The sequence below is a fragment of the Citrus sinensis genome, chromosome 6 (genome assembly GCF_022201045.2).
Source record: "Citrus sinensis cultivar Valencia sweet orange chromosome 6, DVS_A1.0, whole genome shotgun sequence".
Taxonomy (NCBI): Eukaryota; Viridiplantae; Streptophyta; class Magnoliopsida; order Sapindales; family Rutaceae; genus Citrus; species Citrus sinensis.
The window spans coordinates 700,053-720,585 of record NC_068561.1 but is presented as its reverse complement, the minus strand read 5'-3'; the positions used below and the strand labels follow the sequence as shown (position 1 = coordinate 720,585).

Here is a 20,533-nt window from a genome sequence, read left to right as displayed (position 1 = left end):
TTTTGTGCTATTAGGATGTAATAATTGGGGAGTATTTATTTGCTTGGTTTTACCTATTTATAATTAACAAGTGTGTACACACGTCAAGCCCTCTAATGCTGATTTCATATTTTCATTAGATAATTTAAATAATAAAATGAACATCCAAAGCCATTTAATTTGGAATAACAGATGGTCTTATGTTAAATAATATTAAATATGGTTTTCAAAACTATCTTTTTTTAATTTATATAATTAGATATCAATTTCAATAATTTGCCATAAAGAAAAGGAAAAAAAAGGAAATTGAGATTAATACACAGATAAGAGACTTCTTGCAGTTAAATTAATCAAATTTCGGGTTAATAAAACAGAAATAAGTAATTGAATAATTCTCTTATGTACACTCTGTTATTTAAATTATTTACTACAAATGTTACACTCATTACAGCGAAAGAAAAGAAAATCAATTCAATTTTGATTCTCTTGTACAGATAAGCAAAGAGTCTCTAATTTTTAAAAGTCTTGTTACAATTTCTTTTGCATTGATTCTCTGCTCTGCTGATTCTACAGTGCACTCCATAGCCAAATTGAAGACAAACGACACACATTGTTCTTTGGCGGCAAAATGTTTGTCCTCCCGACTTAGTAGATTTGCATCGACAATTTCCATGACTGAAATGGGTAACAAATTACTAACCCAATACTTTAACGTCATTTCTCCAGCAAAAATTTTATCAGTAGGTTTCTTCTTTGTAAATGTTTCCATTAACATAATTCCAAAGCTGTAAACATCCCCATTTGTGGATACTCGTCCTTCTCTTCCATACTCTGTGGATTAATGCAATAGTTAACTTACTAAGATAAATAACAATAATAATTTACTCAAATGATTAATGAATAACTTAGTAGAAAGTTTTAAAGGAATAGGAAATATTTAACATGGAACAAACCTGGTGCCATATAACCTATTGTGGCAAGTGTTTGTGTTTGACTCTTAGATTGATCTTCTCCGGTTAAGAGCTTTGCAATGCCAAAATCACTCAAATGGGCAACCATATTATCATCTAACAATACATTGCTAGGCTTTAAGTCACAATGAATTACAAGAGCTGAATAACCGAAGTGCAGATATTCCAAAGCTACTGCAATATCTATCATTATGTTCAATCTTTGAAAAATATCCAAAATGCAGTTGCTCGAATACAAACACTTTTCTAGACTTCCATGAGGCATGTATTCTAATACCAACGCTTTAAAATCATCATTTGAACAAGTACTGATGATTTTGATAAGGTTTCGATGGCGAATACTTTTCATCACCTCACATTCAACATCGAAACTCTTAAATACTCCTCCACATTGCAGGTGAAAAACCTTTACTGCAACCTCCATCCCATCTTGAATTCTTGCTTTGTAAACAGAGCCAAAACTTCCTCTACCAATTAGATTGTTTTCACTAAATCCGTCTGTTGCTTGAAAAAGCTCTAGATATGAAAACCTTCTCCAAGTTGCCACTGGTGGCATATTAGCATCATTTGGTAGTTGTTTTCCTCTCTTTCTATATCTAGAGATCAACAAAATGACTACTATCATAGACACAATACTCAATGGCAAGACAATCCCTAGGAGAAGAGCATTTTTTCTTGATGTATGGTGGATGCTAGTTTTACATGGTGGGACTTGTAGATTGGGTGAACCACATAATAATTTGTTTCCCTCAAATGATTTAGCCGAGAAGTTTCCAAAAGATCCTCCCTTGGGAATTTCACCTTCTAGATTGTTGAAAGAAAGATTTAGATCTTTGAGATATAAGAGTTTCTCTAAAGACACAGGAATAGGCCCAGAGAGATTATTATTGGACAGATCCAAATATTCCAAGCTTATCAAATCACCAATTGGATTAGGAATCGAGCCTTCCAATTTGTTATGTCCTAAGAGGAGATATTGTAAATATGCTAGGCCTCCAATTGTAGTTGGGATAGCTCCTGAAAAATTATTCATCGAAAAATCTATTCCTACCAAAACCTTCAAATTTCCAATCTCTAATGGTAGTGGGCCAGTCAAAAAATTTGAGGAAAAGTTGAGGTTCATGATGTACTCAAGGTTCCACAAAGTTGAGGGTATGACAGAAATTAATTCATTGGAACCTAACGAGAGTGTCCTTAGAGAAGTCAGATTACCAATGCATGTAGGAATTGATCTAGAGAGCTTATTGCCACCTAAGTGCAACTGATACAGTTCAGCCAAACTACAAACATCTTCCGGGATAGATCCTTCCAATTTATTATCTCGAAAACTCAAAAGTTGAAGCTTTTGTAATTTGCCGAGAGTAATCGGAATTGATCCATTCAATTTATTGCCTGAAAAACCAATCATTCTCAAGTTGGTTAAGTTGCTAATCTCTTCAGGAATAGCGCCACCAACGTTGCAATTGATCATGACAAATTTTTCCAAAGAATGTGAAAGATTACCCATAGATGTCCTTGGAAGAATGCCATTTAGTGGATTATATGATAACTCAAGAACTTTTAAATACTTGCTATTTGACAACGAGGATAGAAAGTTCAATTCTGGAGTTGAAGACGTCAAATAATTATTCTCTATATTAAACCGCCGAAGGTTTCCTAAGTTGCCAAATGTGTTGGGAATAAAACCGAAGAATGAGTTATCTCCCAAGGCTAGTGTAGAGAGCTTAGAAGCATTGAAGATGAAACTAGGAATTGTGCCACTAAAATTGTTACCCCACAAGTAAATCCCCTCAAGATTTGGAAGTTGGACATCTGCGCTTGATTGAAGACTTCCCGAGAGAGAATTATTTGAAACCGCAAATACTTTGAGTGTTGACAAATTGAAGATTGTAGCTGGGACAACACCAACTAATTTGTTATCAGAAAGCTCCAACCACTCCAAATCACGGAGATTACCGATTTCATGTGGTATCTCACCTGTATTTTATATTTTGAAAGAATAATTATATTTAAATTTATTTTAGATAATAGATAATAAATAAAAGCAAATACACTGTTGTAATAAAAAGTCATTTTATACACTACACTTTACAAGTAAACACGTAAGACAAACCACTCATGCATGAAGGGCTAAATCATGAATGCTTTAGTTATTATATACAAATTGTTACAAATTAATTGGGACGATTAAGTATTAATAATAATGTACACTTTCTAGATGTTGCGAGAGAAATGTAGTAAATATTTTGATTAATATCTATAAAAATTAAGTAGGTAAAACAATTTGCAATTTTAGATTGCGTGGTTCAAACTAAATGATCAAAATCAGAGGTGAAAAGTAAAAGCCTAAGTCAGTGCTAAGAAGTATTGTCAAAGTAAATCAAGCCCGATCGAACTGAACTTTAATTACAGTAAGATAAAGTAAATCATATATACTGTACTCCTCTCTTTGACACCCAACAACTATCAACTCATGTCTGCAGACGATTACACTAATATAAAGTGAATTTAGTAAAATAGTTTCTTTTCAAAATTTTCCTTACTAAAATGGAGATTCTAAGTTCTCAACATTCTATTTAAGTTTTCCAATTGAAATGCTAAACACTAAATCTATTTATCACAAATCAACAATTTCAAATATTCGTACTAATCTTCACGATATTCTAAGAATGAGCATCATTGGTTAAAGTAAAATATCAATGGGTGATGACTATAAACTTTATTTAGATACAAATTCTGTCATAATCCGTACCTTCAAGTCTGTTATTGGAAAGAATTAACTCCTTAAGCTTAGTAAAGTTGCCAATTTCTTTTGGTATGGTGCCTGTTAAGAAATTATTTGTTAGTGACTGCATCTCCAATTATGTAATGAGAATTAGTGATTAAATGTAAAATATTTTAGGGTTCATTTTGGTGTTCTTCCCTAATAAATTAATTATCCGCTAAATACCCTTAAACTACTATAAATTTCAATTTATCCCTAATTAACATTAAGAAGTCGAAAAGTTTTTCATCAACATGCCCTCGTTAGTCCTTAACATATTATGTGCACTTCCAAGAAGTTATGAGAGAAATGTATTAAAATTATTTGGACTATAACAATATCTAAAAAAATTATGTCGGTAAAATATAAGTGTGGTATGGTGCTAGTAAACAATAGAACTAAATGGTGTCGTGAAATATAAAAGCCTAAGTCGGTGGATGCTACTATTGTAATGAAACGGTGAGCAATTGTTCCACACTTAGTCAAATCTTGAAGCATGAGCAGTAGAATTACTCATGTACAGCAAGATAAAGTAAATCATATATACCGTACTCCTCTCGTTAACACCCAACAACTATCAGCTCATGTCTGCAGTACAATTACACTAATAGAAAGTGAATTTAGTACAATAGTTTCTTTTCAAATTTTTCCTTACTAACATGGAGATTCTAAGTTCTCAACATTCTATTTAAGTTTTCCAATTGAAATGCTAAACACTAAATCTATTTATCACAAATCAACAATTGCAAATATCCGTACTAACCTTCACGATATTCTAAGAATAAGCATCATTGGCTAAAGTAAAATATCAAAGAGTGATAACTAAAAACCATTTTTAGGTAAAAAATTCTGTCATAATACGTACCTTTGAATCTGTTATTGTAAAGAGATAACTCCTTAAGATTAGTCAAGTTACCAATTTCTTTCGGTATGGTACCTGTTAAGAAATTATTTTGTTAGGCGATGGAATCTCCAATTATTTAATGATAATTGGTAATTCCATGTAAAATATTTTACGGTTCATTTTGGTGTACTTCCTTAATAAATTAATTATCCTCAAAATACCTCTAAACTACTTTAAACTTCAATTTACCCCTAATTAACATTGAAAAGTTGAAAAGTTTTTCATCAATGCGCCCCCCATTTGTCCTTAACATATTGTGTACACTCCTGAAAAGTTATTAGAGACATGTAATAAAATTATTTGTACTATAATAATATTTGTAAAAATTAAGTATGTAAAATCAATAATAGTAGACTCACAACCAATTTTCTACAAACTAGTATGTACAAACTGATATGGCATTATGAAAAGGTTGGTTGAAAAGTGATAGCAGTTATTTTTTAAATTATGCGAGCCCATGATAGTTTTATACAACCAATATCCTCTTATTACATTAATTTTTACACATTTATTTGTATAAGGTGGTTGTGCCTCTATCATTACTCATGTAAAATATATATGTAGTGTGGTGCTAGTAAGAAATAAAACTAAATTGAAGCAGAAGCAATAGATATACACATAGCAAGATATATAAGTAAATTATGTGTACTGTATTCATCTAATCTTTAACTTATTTCAATAGCACCCAACAAACTGTCAAGTCTTTTCAAATAGATTAATTTTGAATTACCCTCTTTATGAAAAAACAATCTTCAAAATATCCCCAAGTTATTATAAATTACCTCAGCTTAAAAACATTATATATATATTCAACCCACCCTCATTTTTCCCTTATCTTTTTAACAAAAATGAGAGTAAACAAAGTTTACAATAGTTTGAGGGATATTACGAAGATTATCATCTCACGAGGGGATAGTATGAAATTTACCGTTTCCAGTAAAATAATTTCCTTTCAAATTTCTCCATCGGTAACATAGAGATTCCAAGTTCTCTACCTTTCCTTCAAGTTTTCCTATTGGAATGCTAAACGTTAAATTTGTTTTATGAGAAAATCAATAATTCTTATTATTCCTAATAACCTTCAAGATATTCTAAGATTAAACATCATTGGTTAAGAGAAAATATGACAAGTTATGACTGAAAATTTATTTCGATAAAAATTTTGTCATGGTACATATTTAAGAGTCTGTTGTTTGAAGATATAACCACTTAGGATTAGTAAAGTTGCCAATTTCTTTTGGTATAGTGTTTGTTAAGAAATTATTTGTTAGTGGTGGGGTTTTTAATTATTTAAAGATAATTAGGGATTTCATATAAAATATTTTATGATGATGTCACACATGAATGTCATTTGGGAAGCATACCTCTCAAGTTATTGTTTGAGAAATCCAAATACAGTAGAGACGAAAGTTTGAAGATTGAGGAAGGAATGGTTCCAGTTAAGAAATTATTTTGTAGAGATAACGTCTCCAATTCTGCAAGGTTTCCTAGCTCGTGTGGAATTTCACCTGAAAATTATAATTAAAGTATGCTTAAACATTATTTCTAATTCATCACCCAGCTCTCAAGAAGAAAAAAAAAATAAAAAGAATTATTGCCTAAAGAGAGTCATCAAAACAATTTACTCATAGAATTGAAGAATTATAGGCTAACAAGAATAAAAGTTAAACATTATTAATTGCGTTAGTTAATTAAACTCCAATTATTTAATGATAATTGGTAATTCCATGTAAAATATTTTACGATTCATTTTGGTGTACTTCCCTAATAAATTAATTATCCTCAAAATAGCTCTAAACTACTTTAAACTTCAATTTACCACTAATTAACATTGAAAAGTTGAAAAGTTTTTCATCAATGCGCCCCCATTTGTCCTTAACATATTGTGTACACTCCCGAGAAGTTATTAGAGAAATGTAATAAAAATATTTGTACTATAATAATATTTGTAAAAATTAAGTATGTAAATTCAATAATAGTAGAGTCACAACCAGTTTTCTACAAAATAGTATGTACAAACTGATATGGGTTTGTGAAGAGGTTGGTTGAAAAGTGATAGCAGTTATTTTTTTAATTATGCGAGCCCGTGATAGTTTTATACAACCAATATCCTCTTGTTACATTAGTTTATACACATTTATTTGTATAAGGTGGTTGTGCCTCTATCATTGCTCATGTAAAATATATATGTAGTGTGGTGCTAGTAAGAAATGAAACTAAATTGAAGCAGAAGCAATAGATATACACATAGCAAGATATATAAGTAAATTATGTGTACTGTATTCGTCTAATATTTAACTTATTTCAATAGCATCCAACAAATTGTCAAGTCTTTTCAAATAGATTAATTTTGAATTACCCTCTTTATGAAAAAACAATCTTCAAAATATCCCCAAATTATTTTAATTACCTCAGCTTAAAAACATTATATATATATTCAACCCACCCTCATTTTTCCCTTATCTTTTTAACAAAAATGAGAGTAAACAAAGTTTACAATAGTTTGAGGGATATTATGAAGATTATCATCTCACGAGGGGGTAGTATGAAATTTACCCTTTCAAATTTTCCCTTTCCAGTAAAATAATTTCCTTTCAAATTTATCCATCGGTAACATAGAGATTCCAAGTTCTCTACCTTTCCTTCAAGTTTTCCTATTGAAATGCTAAACGTTAAATTTTTTTTTTATGAGAAAATCAATAATTCTTATTATTCCTAATAACCTTTGTGAAGCCAGAAGTTAGTTATAATCTGTTATGAACTTGCTGAGGTGGCTGATGAGCTGGAGTTTGTGAGATCCAATTTAATAAGCAGTTAGTAATAACAGCTTAGTTCAATTAGTGGAAACACACGTGTGGAAGAAGCAATATAAATATGCTGGTTCCTGAAGCTCAAGCAGAAGAAGCTTTTACAGCTGCATTACAGAGAGAAAAAGTTAAGCTTTGAGAGTTTGTAATCTGTATTGCGAAGTCATTGTAATCAACCATTCTGGTTCAATAAATCTCCTGCCCTTAGCTGGCATTTGTAGCCGTGGATGTAGGTTCCTTTGTGGAGCTGAACCACGTTAGATTCTTGGCTTGATTGCGAGTTCTTTATTGTTCTGTATTTCTTTGTTTTTTCCATTCTTAATCTTGTATTTGTTAATTCAATCATCTTGGGTTGCTTAGTTCTAGCACAAAGAGTCTAGTATAAGCTCGTTTAACACAACAAACTGGTATCCGAGCTTGGTATTGGTTGGGACCAAGATTCACAATGGCTAGCACCAGAGTTGACCTTGAAAAGTTCAATGGAGATAATGACTTCTATCTCTGGAGTTTAAAGATGAGAGCAATTTTAATTCAACAATTGCTTGATAGTGCCCTCGATGATGGAGAAGATCCAATGGCCAAGAAAGAGAAAACAGAAGGTTCTTCGAGCTTTGGTGCAGATCAGAGAATCATAAACAACAAAGTTCATAGCACGATTATCTTGCATCTCTCTGATGAAGTCTTGAGAGAGGTATCCAGAGAAAGAACTGCATCTGGGTTGTGGGGCAAGCTAGAAGAAATGTTTCTAAAGAAATCATTAGCAAAGAGGCTGTACATGAAGAGGAGATTATACACATTCTCTATGAAAGATGGAGTGGCCATGAAAGATCATGTGGATGAGTTCAATAAACTCATTCTTGATCTCGAGAATGTCAACATAATTCTTGAAGATGAAGATAGGGCACTCATTCTGTTAAGTTCCCTTCCAGAATCCTATGAACACTTTGTAGACACTTTTCTCTATGGCAGACAAACCCTCTCATTGAAGGATGTCAAAGATGCTCTGGAATCTAAAGATTTGAAGAAAAGGGCAGAATTGAAAGATCAAAGCAATGCAGAAGGTCTTGTTGCCAAAGGAAAGCTAGAAAAGAAATACAACAAGCAGAAGAAGAACAATAGCCAGAAAGATAAAGCTGAAAAGAAGAAGAAGAAGGGGAAGTGTTACTTCTGTCAAAAGGAGGGGCACTACATTAAGGATTGTTTTGAGAAAAAGAAACTAGAGGAACTGCAAAAGAAATCAAATGGGAAGGCTGTTGTTGCCTCTGAAGATGAATGTGACTATGATGAAGCAGATGTCCTGGTGGCTGCAGAGAGGCACCCAACTGGTGAGTGGATCTTGGACTCTGGTTGTTCATTCCACATGTGTCCGAATAAAAGTTTCTTTAAGACCTTTGAACATGTAAATGGTGGCAAGGTGCTATTAGGAAATAACCTAGCTTGTAAGGTAGCTGGAATAGGAACCATCAGCTTAAAAATGTTTGATGGTGTCAATAGAGATTTGCACCAAGTTAGATATGTTCCTGAATTGAAAAGAAACTTGATATCTCTAGGAATGGTTGACCAATCAGGGTGTACAATTAAGGCTGAAAAAGGAGAGATACATGTCTCAGATCAGGGTAGAATTGTAATGAAAGGGGTTAGAAAAAATGGGCTGTACATACTTGTTGGATCCTCACCTGTGCATGGGATCTCAGCAAGTGTGACCAGAGATAAAACCAAGCTCTGGCATATTAGATTAGCTCATATCAGTGAAAGAGGTCTCAGAGAGTTAAGCAATCAAGGTTTGTTGGGAAATGACAAGGTCTCTACTTTAAAATTCTGTGAGAAATGTGTGTTTGGAAAGGCCACAAGACTAAAATTCAGCTTGGGGAGAAAAGAGACCAAGCAGACTCTAGATTACATCCATTCAGACCTCTAGGGACCATCTCAAGTTCCATCTTTAGGTGGAGCTAGGTACTTTGTGTCCTTTATAGATGACTTCTCAAGGAAGGTTTAGATTTATGTGCTAAAACACAAAAATGAAACACTAGAGAAGTTTAAGGAGTGGATAACTCTTATAGAGAATCAAACTGATAAGAAAATTAAAAGGCTCAGGACAGACAATGGGCTGGAGTATTGCAACAAAGAATTTGAAGATTTCTGCAAATCCAAGGGCATTGCAAGGCATAGAACTGTCACCTACACTCCACAGCAAAATGAGATGGCAGAAAGAATGAACAGAATCTTAATAGAGAGGGTAAGATGTATGTTGTTGAATGCAAATCTACCCAAAGGTTTTTGGGCTGAAGCAGTCACTACAGCAGCCTATCTGATAAACAGAAGTCCATCCTCAGCTCTAGGCTTCATGACACCTCAGGAACTTTGGTCAGGGAAGCCACCAGACTTGAGTAATCTGAGGATCTTTGGGTGTACAGCTTATGCACACATAAAGCAAGGTAAGCTTGAACCAAGGGCTGTCAAAGGGTATTTTTTGGGTTATCCTGAGGGCATTAAGGGATATAAAATATGGACTCTCAAAGGCAAACCATCTAGGATTGTAATCAGTAGGGATGTCACCTTTGATGAAGAGCAAATGCTTCATTCAAAAGTGGAAACTGAAATTGAAGCTGCTGAAACAGAGGAGATAGAAAGTGCTGGACAAAAGGTGGACCATTCTGATAACTGTAAGCCTTCTGAGGAGCCATCAGAACAATCCAAAGAAGAAAAGAAACCATCAGATTTGGAAACATATCAACTTGCTAGGGATAGGGAGAGAAGAGCCATTAAAATGCCAAAGAAGTATGGCATTGCTGACCTTATCTCCTATGCACTGACAGTGGCTGATGAAGTAAATGGTGGAGAGCCTTTGAGCTATAAAGAAGCTATGAGTTGTGGAGATAAACTGAAATGGTATGCTGCAATGCATGATGAAATAATCTCTCTCAAGAAGAATAATACCTGGACCTTAGTCAACAGACCACCTAACAAGAAACTAGTTGGCAGCAAGTGGATTTTCAAATTAAAAGCTGGAGCTTCAGAAAAGGAATCACCAAGACACAAAGCCAGACTTGTGGCAAAAGGATTCACACAAAGAGAAGGAGTTGACTTCAATGAAGTATTCTCACCTGTGGTTAAATACAGCTCCATTAGGTTGTTGTTGGCACTCTCAGCATATCATGATCTGGAGCTGGAACAGATGGATGTTAAAACTGCATTCTTACATGGCAGCCTTGATGAAGAAATTTTCATGGCACAGCCAGAAGGGTTCATTGAGAGAGGATCAGAAGACAAGGTGTGCTTATTGAAGAAGAGCTTGTATGGCCTCAAGCAATCTCCAAGGCAATGGTATTTGAAGTTTGATGAGTTCATGATAAGCCATGGATACAGCAGAAGCAAATTTGACAACTGTGTGTATTATAAACTCTTATCAAGTGATTGGGGTATCTACTTGCTTCTATATGTGGATGACATGCTTATTGCATGTAAACACAAGGAAGAAATAAAGAAGCTTAAGGTGGAGCTTAGCACTGAATTTGAAATGAAGGATTTGGGTGCAGCTACAAAAATTCTAGGCATGCATATAATAAGAGATAGGAACTCCAGGACTCTGTATCTATCCCAAGCAGACTATGTGAAGAAAGTATTAGCCATGTTTAAGATGGAAGACTCTAAACCTGTTACAACACCCCTGTCAGCTCACATCCACCTATCTAAAGCTCTAGAACCCACTACTGATGAGGATCTCAATTATATGAGAAAAATACCATACTCTAGTGCAGTTGGCAGCATCATGTATGCCATGGTATGCACCAGACCTGACTTGGCACATGGGGTTGGAGTCATTAGTAGGTTTATGGGGAATCCTGGTAAAGATCACTGGAATGCAGTGAAATGGGTTCTGAGGTACCTTAAAGGAACTGCTGCCACTGCAATCATGTTTGGTAGATCAAATGGAGCATCACCTGAAGTGGCTGGGTTTGTGGACTCAGACTATGCAGCAGACAAGGATAGAAGGAGGTCTATAACAGGCTTTGTGTTTACTATGTGTGGAGGTGCCATAAGTTGGAAGTCATCTCTGCAATCCGTGGTTGCTCTCTCAACAACAGAAGCTGAATATATTGCCCTTGCAGAAGCTGTTAAAGAGGCAATATGGCTGAGAGGGTTGGTATCTGAATTGGGGTTTAAGCAAGAAATTGTTGAAGTTAGCTGTGATAGCTCAAGTGCTATTCAGCTAAGTAAGAATCCTAAATATCATGAGAGAACTAAACATATTGATGTTAGAATGCATTTCATAAGGGATGAAATCAGCAAAGGAGTGGTAAATGTGGTTAAGGTGCCATCTGAAGTCAATCCAGCTGACATGTTAACCAACCCTTTGCCATCAGTCAGGTTCAGGGACTTACTGAATCTGGTTGGAAGTTTTAGCTTGTGAAACAAGCTTACTGGTGCTGTAACAGTGAAGGGAGAAGTAGAAACAGATTAAAACTAAGGTGGAGATTTGTGAAGCCAAAAGTTAGTTATAATCTGTTATGAACTTGCTGAGGTGGCTGATGAGCTGGAGTTTGTGAGATCCAATTTAATAAGCAGTTAGTAATAACAGCTTAGTTCAATTAGTGGAAACACACGTGTGGAAGAAGCAATATAAATATGCTGGTTCCTGAAGCTCAAGCAGAAAAAGCTTTTACAGCTGCATTACAGAGAGAAAAAGTTAAGCTTTGAGAGTTTGTAATCTGTATTGCGAAGTCATTGTAATCAACCATTCTGGTTCAATAAATCTCCTGCCCTTTGCTGGCATTTGTAGCCGTGGATGTAGGTTCCTTTGTGGAGCTGAACCACGTTAGATTCTTGGCTTGATTGCGAGTTCTTTATTGTTCTGTATTTCTTTGTTTTTTCCATTCTTAATCTTGTATTTGTTAATTCAATCATCTTGGGTTGCTTAGTTCTAGCACAAAGAGTCTAGTATAAGCTCGTTTAACACAACAACCTTCAAGATATTCTAAGATTAAACATCATTGGTTAAGAGAAAATATGACAAGTTATGACTGAAAATTTATTTCGATAAAAATTTTGTCATGGTACATATTTAAGAGTCTGTTGTTTGAAGATATAACCACTTAGGATTAGTAAAGTTGCCAATTTCTTTTGGTATAGTGTTTGTTAAGAAATTATTTGTTAGTGGTGGGGTTTTCAATTATTTAAAGATAATTAGGGATTTCATATAAAATATTTTATGATGATGTCACACATGAATGTCATTTGGGAAGCATACCTCTCAAGCTATTGTTTGAGAAACCCAAATACAATAGAGACGAAAGTTTGAAGATTGAGGAAGGAATGGTTCCGGTTAAGGAATTATTTTGTAGAGATAACGTCTCCAATTCTGCAAGGTTTCCTAGCTCGTGTGGAATTTCACCTGAAAATTATAATTAAAGTATGCGTAAACATTATTTCTAATTCATCACCCAGCTCTCAAGAAGAAAAAAAAATAAAAAGAATTATTGCCTAAATAGAGTCATCAAAACAATTTACTCATAGAATTGAAGGGCTAACAAGAATAAAAGTAAAACATTATTAATTGCGTTAGTTAATTAAACTCCAATTATTTAATGATAATTGGTAATTCCATGTAAAATATTTTACGATTCATTTTGGTGTACTTCCCTAATAAATTAATTATCCTCAAAATACCTCTAAACTACTTTAAACTTCAATTTACCACTAATTAACATTGAAAAGTTGAAAATGTTTTCATCAATGCGCCCCCATTTGTCCTTAACATATTGTGTACACTCCCGAGAAGTTATTAGAGACATGTAATAAAATTATTTGTACTATAATAATATTTGTAAAAATTAAGTATGTAAAATCAATAATAGTAGACTCACAACCAGTTTTCTATAAACTAGTATGTACAAACTGATATGGCATTATGAAGAGGCTGGTTGAAAAGTGATAGCAGTTATTTTTTCAATTATGCGAGCTCATAATAGTTTTATACAACCAATATCCTCTTGTTACATTAGTTTATACACATTTATTTGTATAAGGTGGTTGTGCCTCTATCATTACTCATGTAAAATATATATGTAGTGTGGTGCTAGTAAGAAATAAAACTAAATTGAAGCAGAAGCAATAGATGTACACATAGCAAGATATATAAGTAAATTATGTGTACTGTATTCCTCTAATCTTTAACTTATTTCAATAGCACCCAACAAACTGTCAAGTCTTTTCAAATAGATTAATTTTGAATTACCCTCTTTATGAAAAAACAATCTTCAAAATATCCACAAATTATTATAAATTACCTCAGCTTAAAAAGATATATATATATATTCAACCCACCCTCATTTTTCCCTTATCTTTTTAACAAAAATGAGAGTAAACAAAGTTTACAATAGTTTGAGGGATATTACGAAGATTATCATCTCACGAGGGGGTAGTATGAAAATTACCCTTTCAAATTTGCCCTTTCCAGTAAGATAATTTCCTTTCAAATTTCTCCATCGGTAACATAGAGATTCTAAGTTCTCTACCTTTCCTTCAAGTTTTCCTATTGAAATGCTAAACGTTAAATTTTTTATATGAGAAAATCAATAATTCTTATTATTCCTAATAACCTTTAAGATATTCTAAGATTAAACATCATTGGTTAAGAGAAAATATCACAAGTTATGACTGAAAATTTATTTCGATAAAAATTTTGTCATGGTACATATTTAAGAGTCTGTTGTTTGAAGATATAACCACTTAGGATTAGTAAAGTTGCCAATTTCTTTTGGTATAGTGTTTGTTAAGAAATTATTTGTTAGTGGTGGGGTTTTCAATTATTTAAAGATAATTAGTGATTTCATATAAAATATTTTATGATGATGTCACACATGAATGTCATTTGGGAAGTATACCTCTCAAGTTATTGTTTGAGAAATCCAAATACAGTAGAGACGAAAGTTTGAAGATTGAGGAGGGAATGGTTCCAGTTAAGGAATTATTTTGTAGAGATAACGTCTCCAATTCTGCAAGGTTTCCTAGCTCGTGTGGAATTTCACCTGAAAATTATAATTAAAGTATGCTTAAACATTATTTCTAATTCATCACCCAGCTCTCAAGAAGAAAAAAAAAAAAAAAGAATTATTGCCTAAAGAGAGTCATCAAAACAATTTACTCATAGAATTGAAGAATTATAGGCTAACAAGAATAAAAGTAAAACATTATTAATTGCATTAGTTAATTAAACTCTTTGATCATACCTTGGAATTTGTTATCTTGAAGAGATAACCTCAAAAGCTTGGTCAAGTTGCCAATTTCTTTTGGTATAGCTCCTGAGAAATTATTCAGTAACAAAAAAAATTTTTCGCAGCTGTAAACTTTAATTTACACCAATTAACTTTAAGAAGGGGAAAATTTTTCATCAACGTACCTCCTTTTGTCGTTAACATATTATATACAATTCCGAGAAGTTATGAGAGAAATATAATAAAATAATTTGGACTATAATAATATCTATAAAAGTTAAGCAGGTAAAATATATATGTGATGTAATGCTAGCTAGTGAGCAATAACACTAAATTGTGTGGCGAAACGTAACAGCACAAGACAGTGGATGCTACTATTGTAATACATAGGCGTGTTAGTGTTCCATACTGTAATCAAAATCCAAGGCCGAAGCTGTAGAATCACACAGCAAAATTAAGTAAATCAGTCATCGTAGGACACACCGGCTTGTCAAATATGCCCTTTCTAGTAAAATAATTACTTTTTTAAATTCCTTCTTACTAACATGGGGATTCCAAGTTCTTTACATCTAATTCAAGTTTTCCAATTGAAATGCTAAACTCTAAATTTATTTATAAGAAAATCAACAATTTCTGATGTTTCCACTAACGTTCATGATATTTAAGAATAAGCATCATTTGTTATGGTAGAATATTGCAAGTGGCGGCTAAAATTTTATTTTAATAAAATTTTTGTCATGATAGGTACCTAAGAACCTGTTGTAGTGAAGATATAACCACTTTAGATGAGAAACGTTGCCGATTTCTTTTGGTACGGTACCTGTTAAGAAATTATTTATTAGTAAATCATTATATGAAAGGGATATATAAGCAACTACTAATAAAATAATATATCACACACACTTACTACTGTTTGATGAGAAATAAAAAAAATTAAGATCACTTAATTAGTATAAGCAAGCAAGCAAGCAACAATAATAATAGCAATAAACAACAAAAGGTGTATAGTATGGCCTAGTCATACATATTTCTCCAACTAAAACAATTGATCGTATGCTAGATTAAGAAGAAAATAAAATATATCAAATTTGTTATATTCATTTAAATGAATACTTTATACAATTATTAGGGGTATTTATGATATTTTACCTATTTGTAATTTTTCTCCATACTTTGTAATTCCTTATTAAATTAATTTAATCATTAAGGGTATATAAGTCATTTTACTTAAAAATATTTTTAAAATATTTAAATTTTATAGCTAATATCAAGACTACAAAATAGTAAAATAATATATACACCATTAAAACAACTGCAGGGAGGGTTTTATTCTAAAACAAAAGGAGGATTTCCTTGATTTCTGTAAATAAGGCAGGCAATCCTCATTTTCCCAAATGTTTTATAAAAATGTCACACGTGCATGTGGTTTGGGAAGCCTACCTCTCAAGCTATTATTTGACAAATCCAAATACAATAGAAAAGAAAATTTGAAGATTGAGGAAGGAATGGTTCCATTTAAGAAATTTGATTGTAGCCATAACTGCTCCAATTTTGCAAGATTTCCTAGCTCCTGCGGAATTTCTCCTGCGAATTATAAGTAAAATATGCATAAACATTTATAACTCATCAACGTGCCCTCAAGGAGAAAAGGATGAAATTGAGAAAAAAATGTATTGCTTGAAGAGACTCATCAAAATAATTTACTCACAGAATTGAAGAACTATAGACTCACAGGAATAAAAGTGAAACGTTATTAATTTTCATTAGTTAATTAAACTCTTTGATCGTACCTTGGAATTTGTTATCTCGAAGAGATAACACCGAAAGCCTTGTCAATTTGCCGATTTCTTTCGGTATAGCTCCTGTGAACTGATTGAGTGATAAATATAACTTTCGCAGCTGTCTGCAGTTTGATAAAGTGGATGGTATTTCGCCGTTAAACGTGTTATTTTTCAGGAGCAGGGATTCCAAATTAGGAAAATGATTACAAATATTGGGTGAGAGTTGGTCCGATAGTGTATTGCTTGAAAAATCAATAAAAGTTAAGGAAGACATATTGGAGATGGAAGAAGGGAAAGAACCAGAGAGTTGGTTATCACTGAGATCAAGTATTTGTAGTGAGTTTATGCTGAAGATAGAGGAAGGTATGGCACCCGAAAGTCGGTTATGACTGAGATTAAGTGATTGCAGAGAAGATAGATTCCCAAGCTGGGAAGGGATGGTGCCTGTGAGGCCAAAAAGAGAAATATTCAAAGCTGTGACTCTATGGTTATAGACATCACAAGTCACTCCTGTCCAATTACAGACAGAAGTACTCGTGCTCCAATTTTTAGCTACGAAATTGGTTGGATCATGAGTTATATGAGCTTTGAAGGCAAGAAGAGCATCTCGGTCTGTGGTAATACTAGTTGTGTTAGCTGATGCAATAATGAAGGAAAGAGTAAAGCAACGGAGTAAGAGAAATCTGATCATCATCCCGAGAGACATGAGATGAGAGAGTACTTCGATTGTGATGTGTTTGCTTAATTGAATTGGTAATGCAGGAACACTCCTAAGTGCTCCCAAGTATTTATAAAGAAACCGAAATTTCGAAGAAGCAGCAGAAAGAAAATTGAGGAGTGAAAAGACTACTCACGACTTGTCGGAAGGTGCAAGAACTTTTGTGGACCCGTTGCATTAAGCAGGCCTTCAAGTCCACTATGAATCACTAGATATTTCCCTCTATTCTTTTTATCAAAATACAACTATATATTATAATCCTAATAAATTATTCTAGTAAGTTTTGTTTTTCTTTATAATCATGTTTGTATTGATATATGATGTGGACTAATTTATTCCCTATGGTCAGACTTCTAATCTCACAATCGAAGTTAAATTTTTAAATTGCGATACATTATATTATATGCATTAATTAGTTTTAAATTGACTCTGAGGACTGCCCCCTTCATAATCATATTTATATTGAATAGGGATTTATTTCCTATGATCAAACTTGTAATCTCATAACTGTAAAACAAATTTCTAGTAATGGAAATTTCATAATTCTATTAGAAATGTTCTTCTTTGAGTTTGGAGCAAAAATATCGTCGAATGAAATAATTAAGTTTTAGCCTTTTAACATTTACAGATCCAAGAAGAGATTATTATTTTGATTAAATAGATTAAATTACTAAGTTAAATCCCTAAATTATGTAGAAAGAGGAGTGAGAAATTTAAAGAATAACTTTAAATTTAAATGTGATCGGGAGAGTTATCTTAAAATATTCTACTATTTAAAATATTATTTACAATTTTCTTCTCTCAGCAACATGATATACAAATTATCTAAAAAGTTGAAAAAATTATCCGTGATTCTATCACAAATGCTAAGTTCCTGAAACTCAAATTTTTGTATAAATTGTTGGGATTGATCAGTCGTGTTCGATAATTATAATTATTTTTTTTAAATGATAAAATTTACTTGTCATGAGCATTACATAAACCAGTGACGTCACATTCTCCAAAGAAAGCTCTTTGCGTGTCAAATGAGAACCCTTTTGTCTGAGGTAAAAAGGACAAAAGTTGACGGCCAGTTTCCTCCCAAGTCAATGAAGAAGGACACAAATGGGAAAAGACTTTTCACGCCCACTTAATTAAAATTTCAATTTTATTGGACAGTCCCACCGGACCCACCCTTCTCTTGCACTTGTAAAAATTAAATTGAACACTAAGTTTTTCTTGGCTACATGACAATGTTTGTTTTGTTTTGTTTGTGTGGAGTCAATTTAATTGCCCTAGTATTACGTCAAAGAAAATGTTTGTTGGGCAAAACTATCTTATTCCTATTGTACCAAACACCATTTTTATATTTTCTTTAACAGTCTCTATAATTTTCTGTAAATAATAAAAACTATAAATTTTAAAAATTTTATTCAATAAGCCCCAATTAAAATATAATAATTTTAAAATTCTAAAAAATTTATTTGGCATTTTCTTCAATAATCCCTATTGTTTTCTGTAAATAATAAAAACTATAAGTTCTAATAATTTTATGTAATAAATCCAATTAAAATATAATAATTTTAAAATTCTAAAAAGCTTATTCTCTCTATCTCCTTCTCAATCAATTTTAAATTTAAGTTTCATTCTTTATAATTTTAAATTTAAGTAATAGAATAAATATTATATAATTTATTTATTTTCATATTAAATAAATAATTGATCGGCTTCATACGTGGGATAAAATATAAGTAATATAATCTCAAATTTACATATAGAAATTTATTATTTTGAAAATATTATTTATAAGCTCTATAATGAATTTAAATGACTATCCAAGAATTTATTTAATATTTATTTATTTTTCATTTTAATATTGTCAAAATTTATATAAAACCTTATCCAATTTTGTGTTACACTAAATACAAATAATATTTGGTATTTTAAGTAAATGGAAGTGGAGAGTATTTTAGCAAGTTAAAATAATCCATCCATATTTTTAATATATAAATATGTTCATTTACTAAATTATCTTTGATAATAAAATATTTAATGGACCAATGTGTCAAAATTTTAAAATTTAATCTTTTCTTATTCGTTTAGTAAACACAAGGGACCACATCATTAATAACCAAATGATAACATCCAAGCCGTTAGAATAACCTTTGCAACTATTAGGTTGGATCCAATGGTTGGATCACAAAAAGACAAAAAAAAATAGGTATGAAACATTAGTTGTATTGTAGCTGGACCATGTTTGTTTTGCTTTGTTTTTAGTGTAAATTCAATTTACATAACCAATCACTCGAGGAGTGAAGGATTTCCAACTATGTCACAACAGATATTGAAGTGTTTTTGCTATTCGTTTGATAATTCAATAGTTATTTCATGCAATTACAGCAAATTTTATTTGCGATATGATTGGAGTTGAGATTATTAAGGAGTTGTGTTTCTAACTCTTTTTTTTTTTCAATCTTATGTAGTCTAACAGTTATTCAATCTTTTTCTCACTCACGTGAACAAGACTCAAATGTCAAACCTCTTGTTTTTAAACACAAGAGACTTTAGTTTTTATTATTTTAATTAGATGACACCCACATTATACTTTTAATTCATGGTTGTATCTAAATATTTATCAAATAGTTTCATTTACATTAAGTTAATATAATGCTTGGGGAGTATTTATTTTCTTAGATTTTGCACTTTATAATTCTGTATAAATGGATCAAGCACTCTAATTGTGATTTTTATTTGGATATTTTAAAAGATAAAATGACCATCCAAATCCATTTATTTTGAAAAAAATTAAATGTTTTAAATAATAAAATAATATTTTTCCTCCTTGTCTTCGTCACTGGCTTCTCTCCCAACTCAGAAAGTCTTTTTAGCGTGTCGAACGGGGAAGGAAGCTGGAATCTGCTGTGCCAAAGAACTGCTCTTAGCGCGATCACAGGTCAAGAATTGACAGAGTCAATGAAAAAAGAGAGAATCAACAGTGACTAATGGAATATACATGGGGTAATTGTCTTGTTTTCTTTTTTTTCTTTTTTTAATAATTATTTAACAAATTAATATAATATTCAAGAAAATTTATGGGTAGTTAATCGTCTGGAGTTCTAAAGCACGATATGTACGTTGTTTTTTGAAGTAATTTGTTGATACAAATTTTTAATTAATGTACCGTAAATTAATTTTTGTTCCCAATTTTCTTCTATATAAAGTTTTGTGGCCCTTTTTTTTTTTTTTTTTGCTTTAGTCAAGGATTTCGAACACATGCTTCCTGTGGTCAAGACTCTACAGTAGATACAAATCACCAACATGTGTTGGGGTTACCAGAGATAATCCTCTTATGCTCAAGTCACATCTTTTTTTAATTAATTTTTTAGGGGGAAAAATTTTTAAGAGGTGGCTGGTAT

General features: G+C 32.3%; 1 protein-coding gene across 12 annotated transcripts; it reads right to left on the bottom strand.

Moving 5' to 3' along the window:
• Nucleotides 1-320: 320 nt before the first annotated feature.
• LOC102622580 (receptor kinase-like protein Xa21) lies at nt 321-17,198 on the bottom strand. 12 transcript variants are annotated; one of them, XM_052443373.1, is made up of 12 exons: nt 16,430-17,198; nt 16,080-16,223; nt 15,388-15,459; nt 14,655-14,726; nt 14,310-14,453; nt 12,674-12,817; nt 5,983-6,126; nt 5,547-5,630; nt 4,580-4,651; nt 3,703-3,774; nt 933-2,927; nt 321-810 (listed from the first exon to the last, which is right to left on the bottom strand). In XM_052443373.1, exons 1-12 carry the CDS (start codon nt 17,124-17,126, stop codon nt 446-448), a joined length of 4,005 nt encoding a protein of 1,334 aa, XP_052299333.1. In that variant the 5' UTR covers nt 17,127-17,198; the 3' UTR covers nt 321-445. The 12 variants fall into 12 exon arrangements, with proteins under 12 accessions (XP_052299333.1, XP_052299334.1, XP_052299335.1 ...); XM_052443374.1 differs by lacking the exon at nt 3,703-3,774; XM_052443375.1 differs by lacking the exon at nt 12,674-12,817.
• Between the last annotated feature and the right edge of the window lie 3,335 nt (nt 17,199-20,533).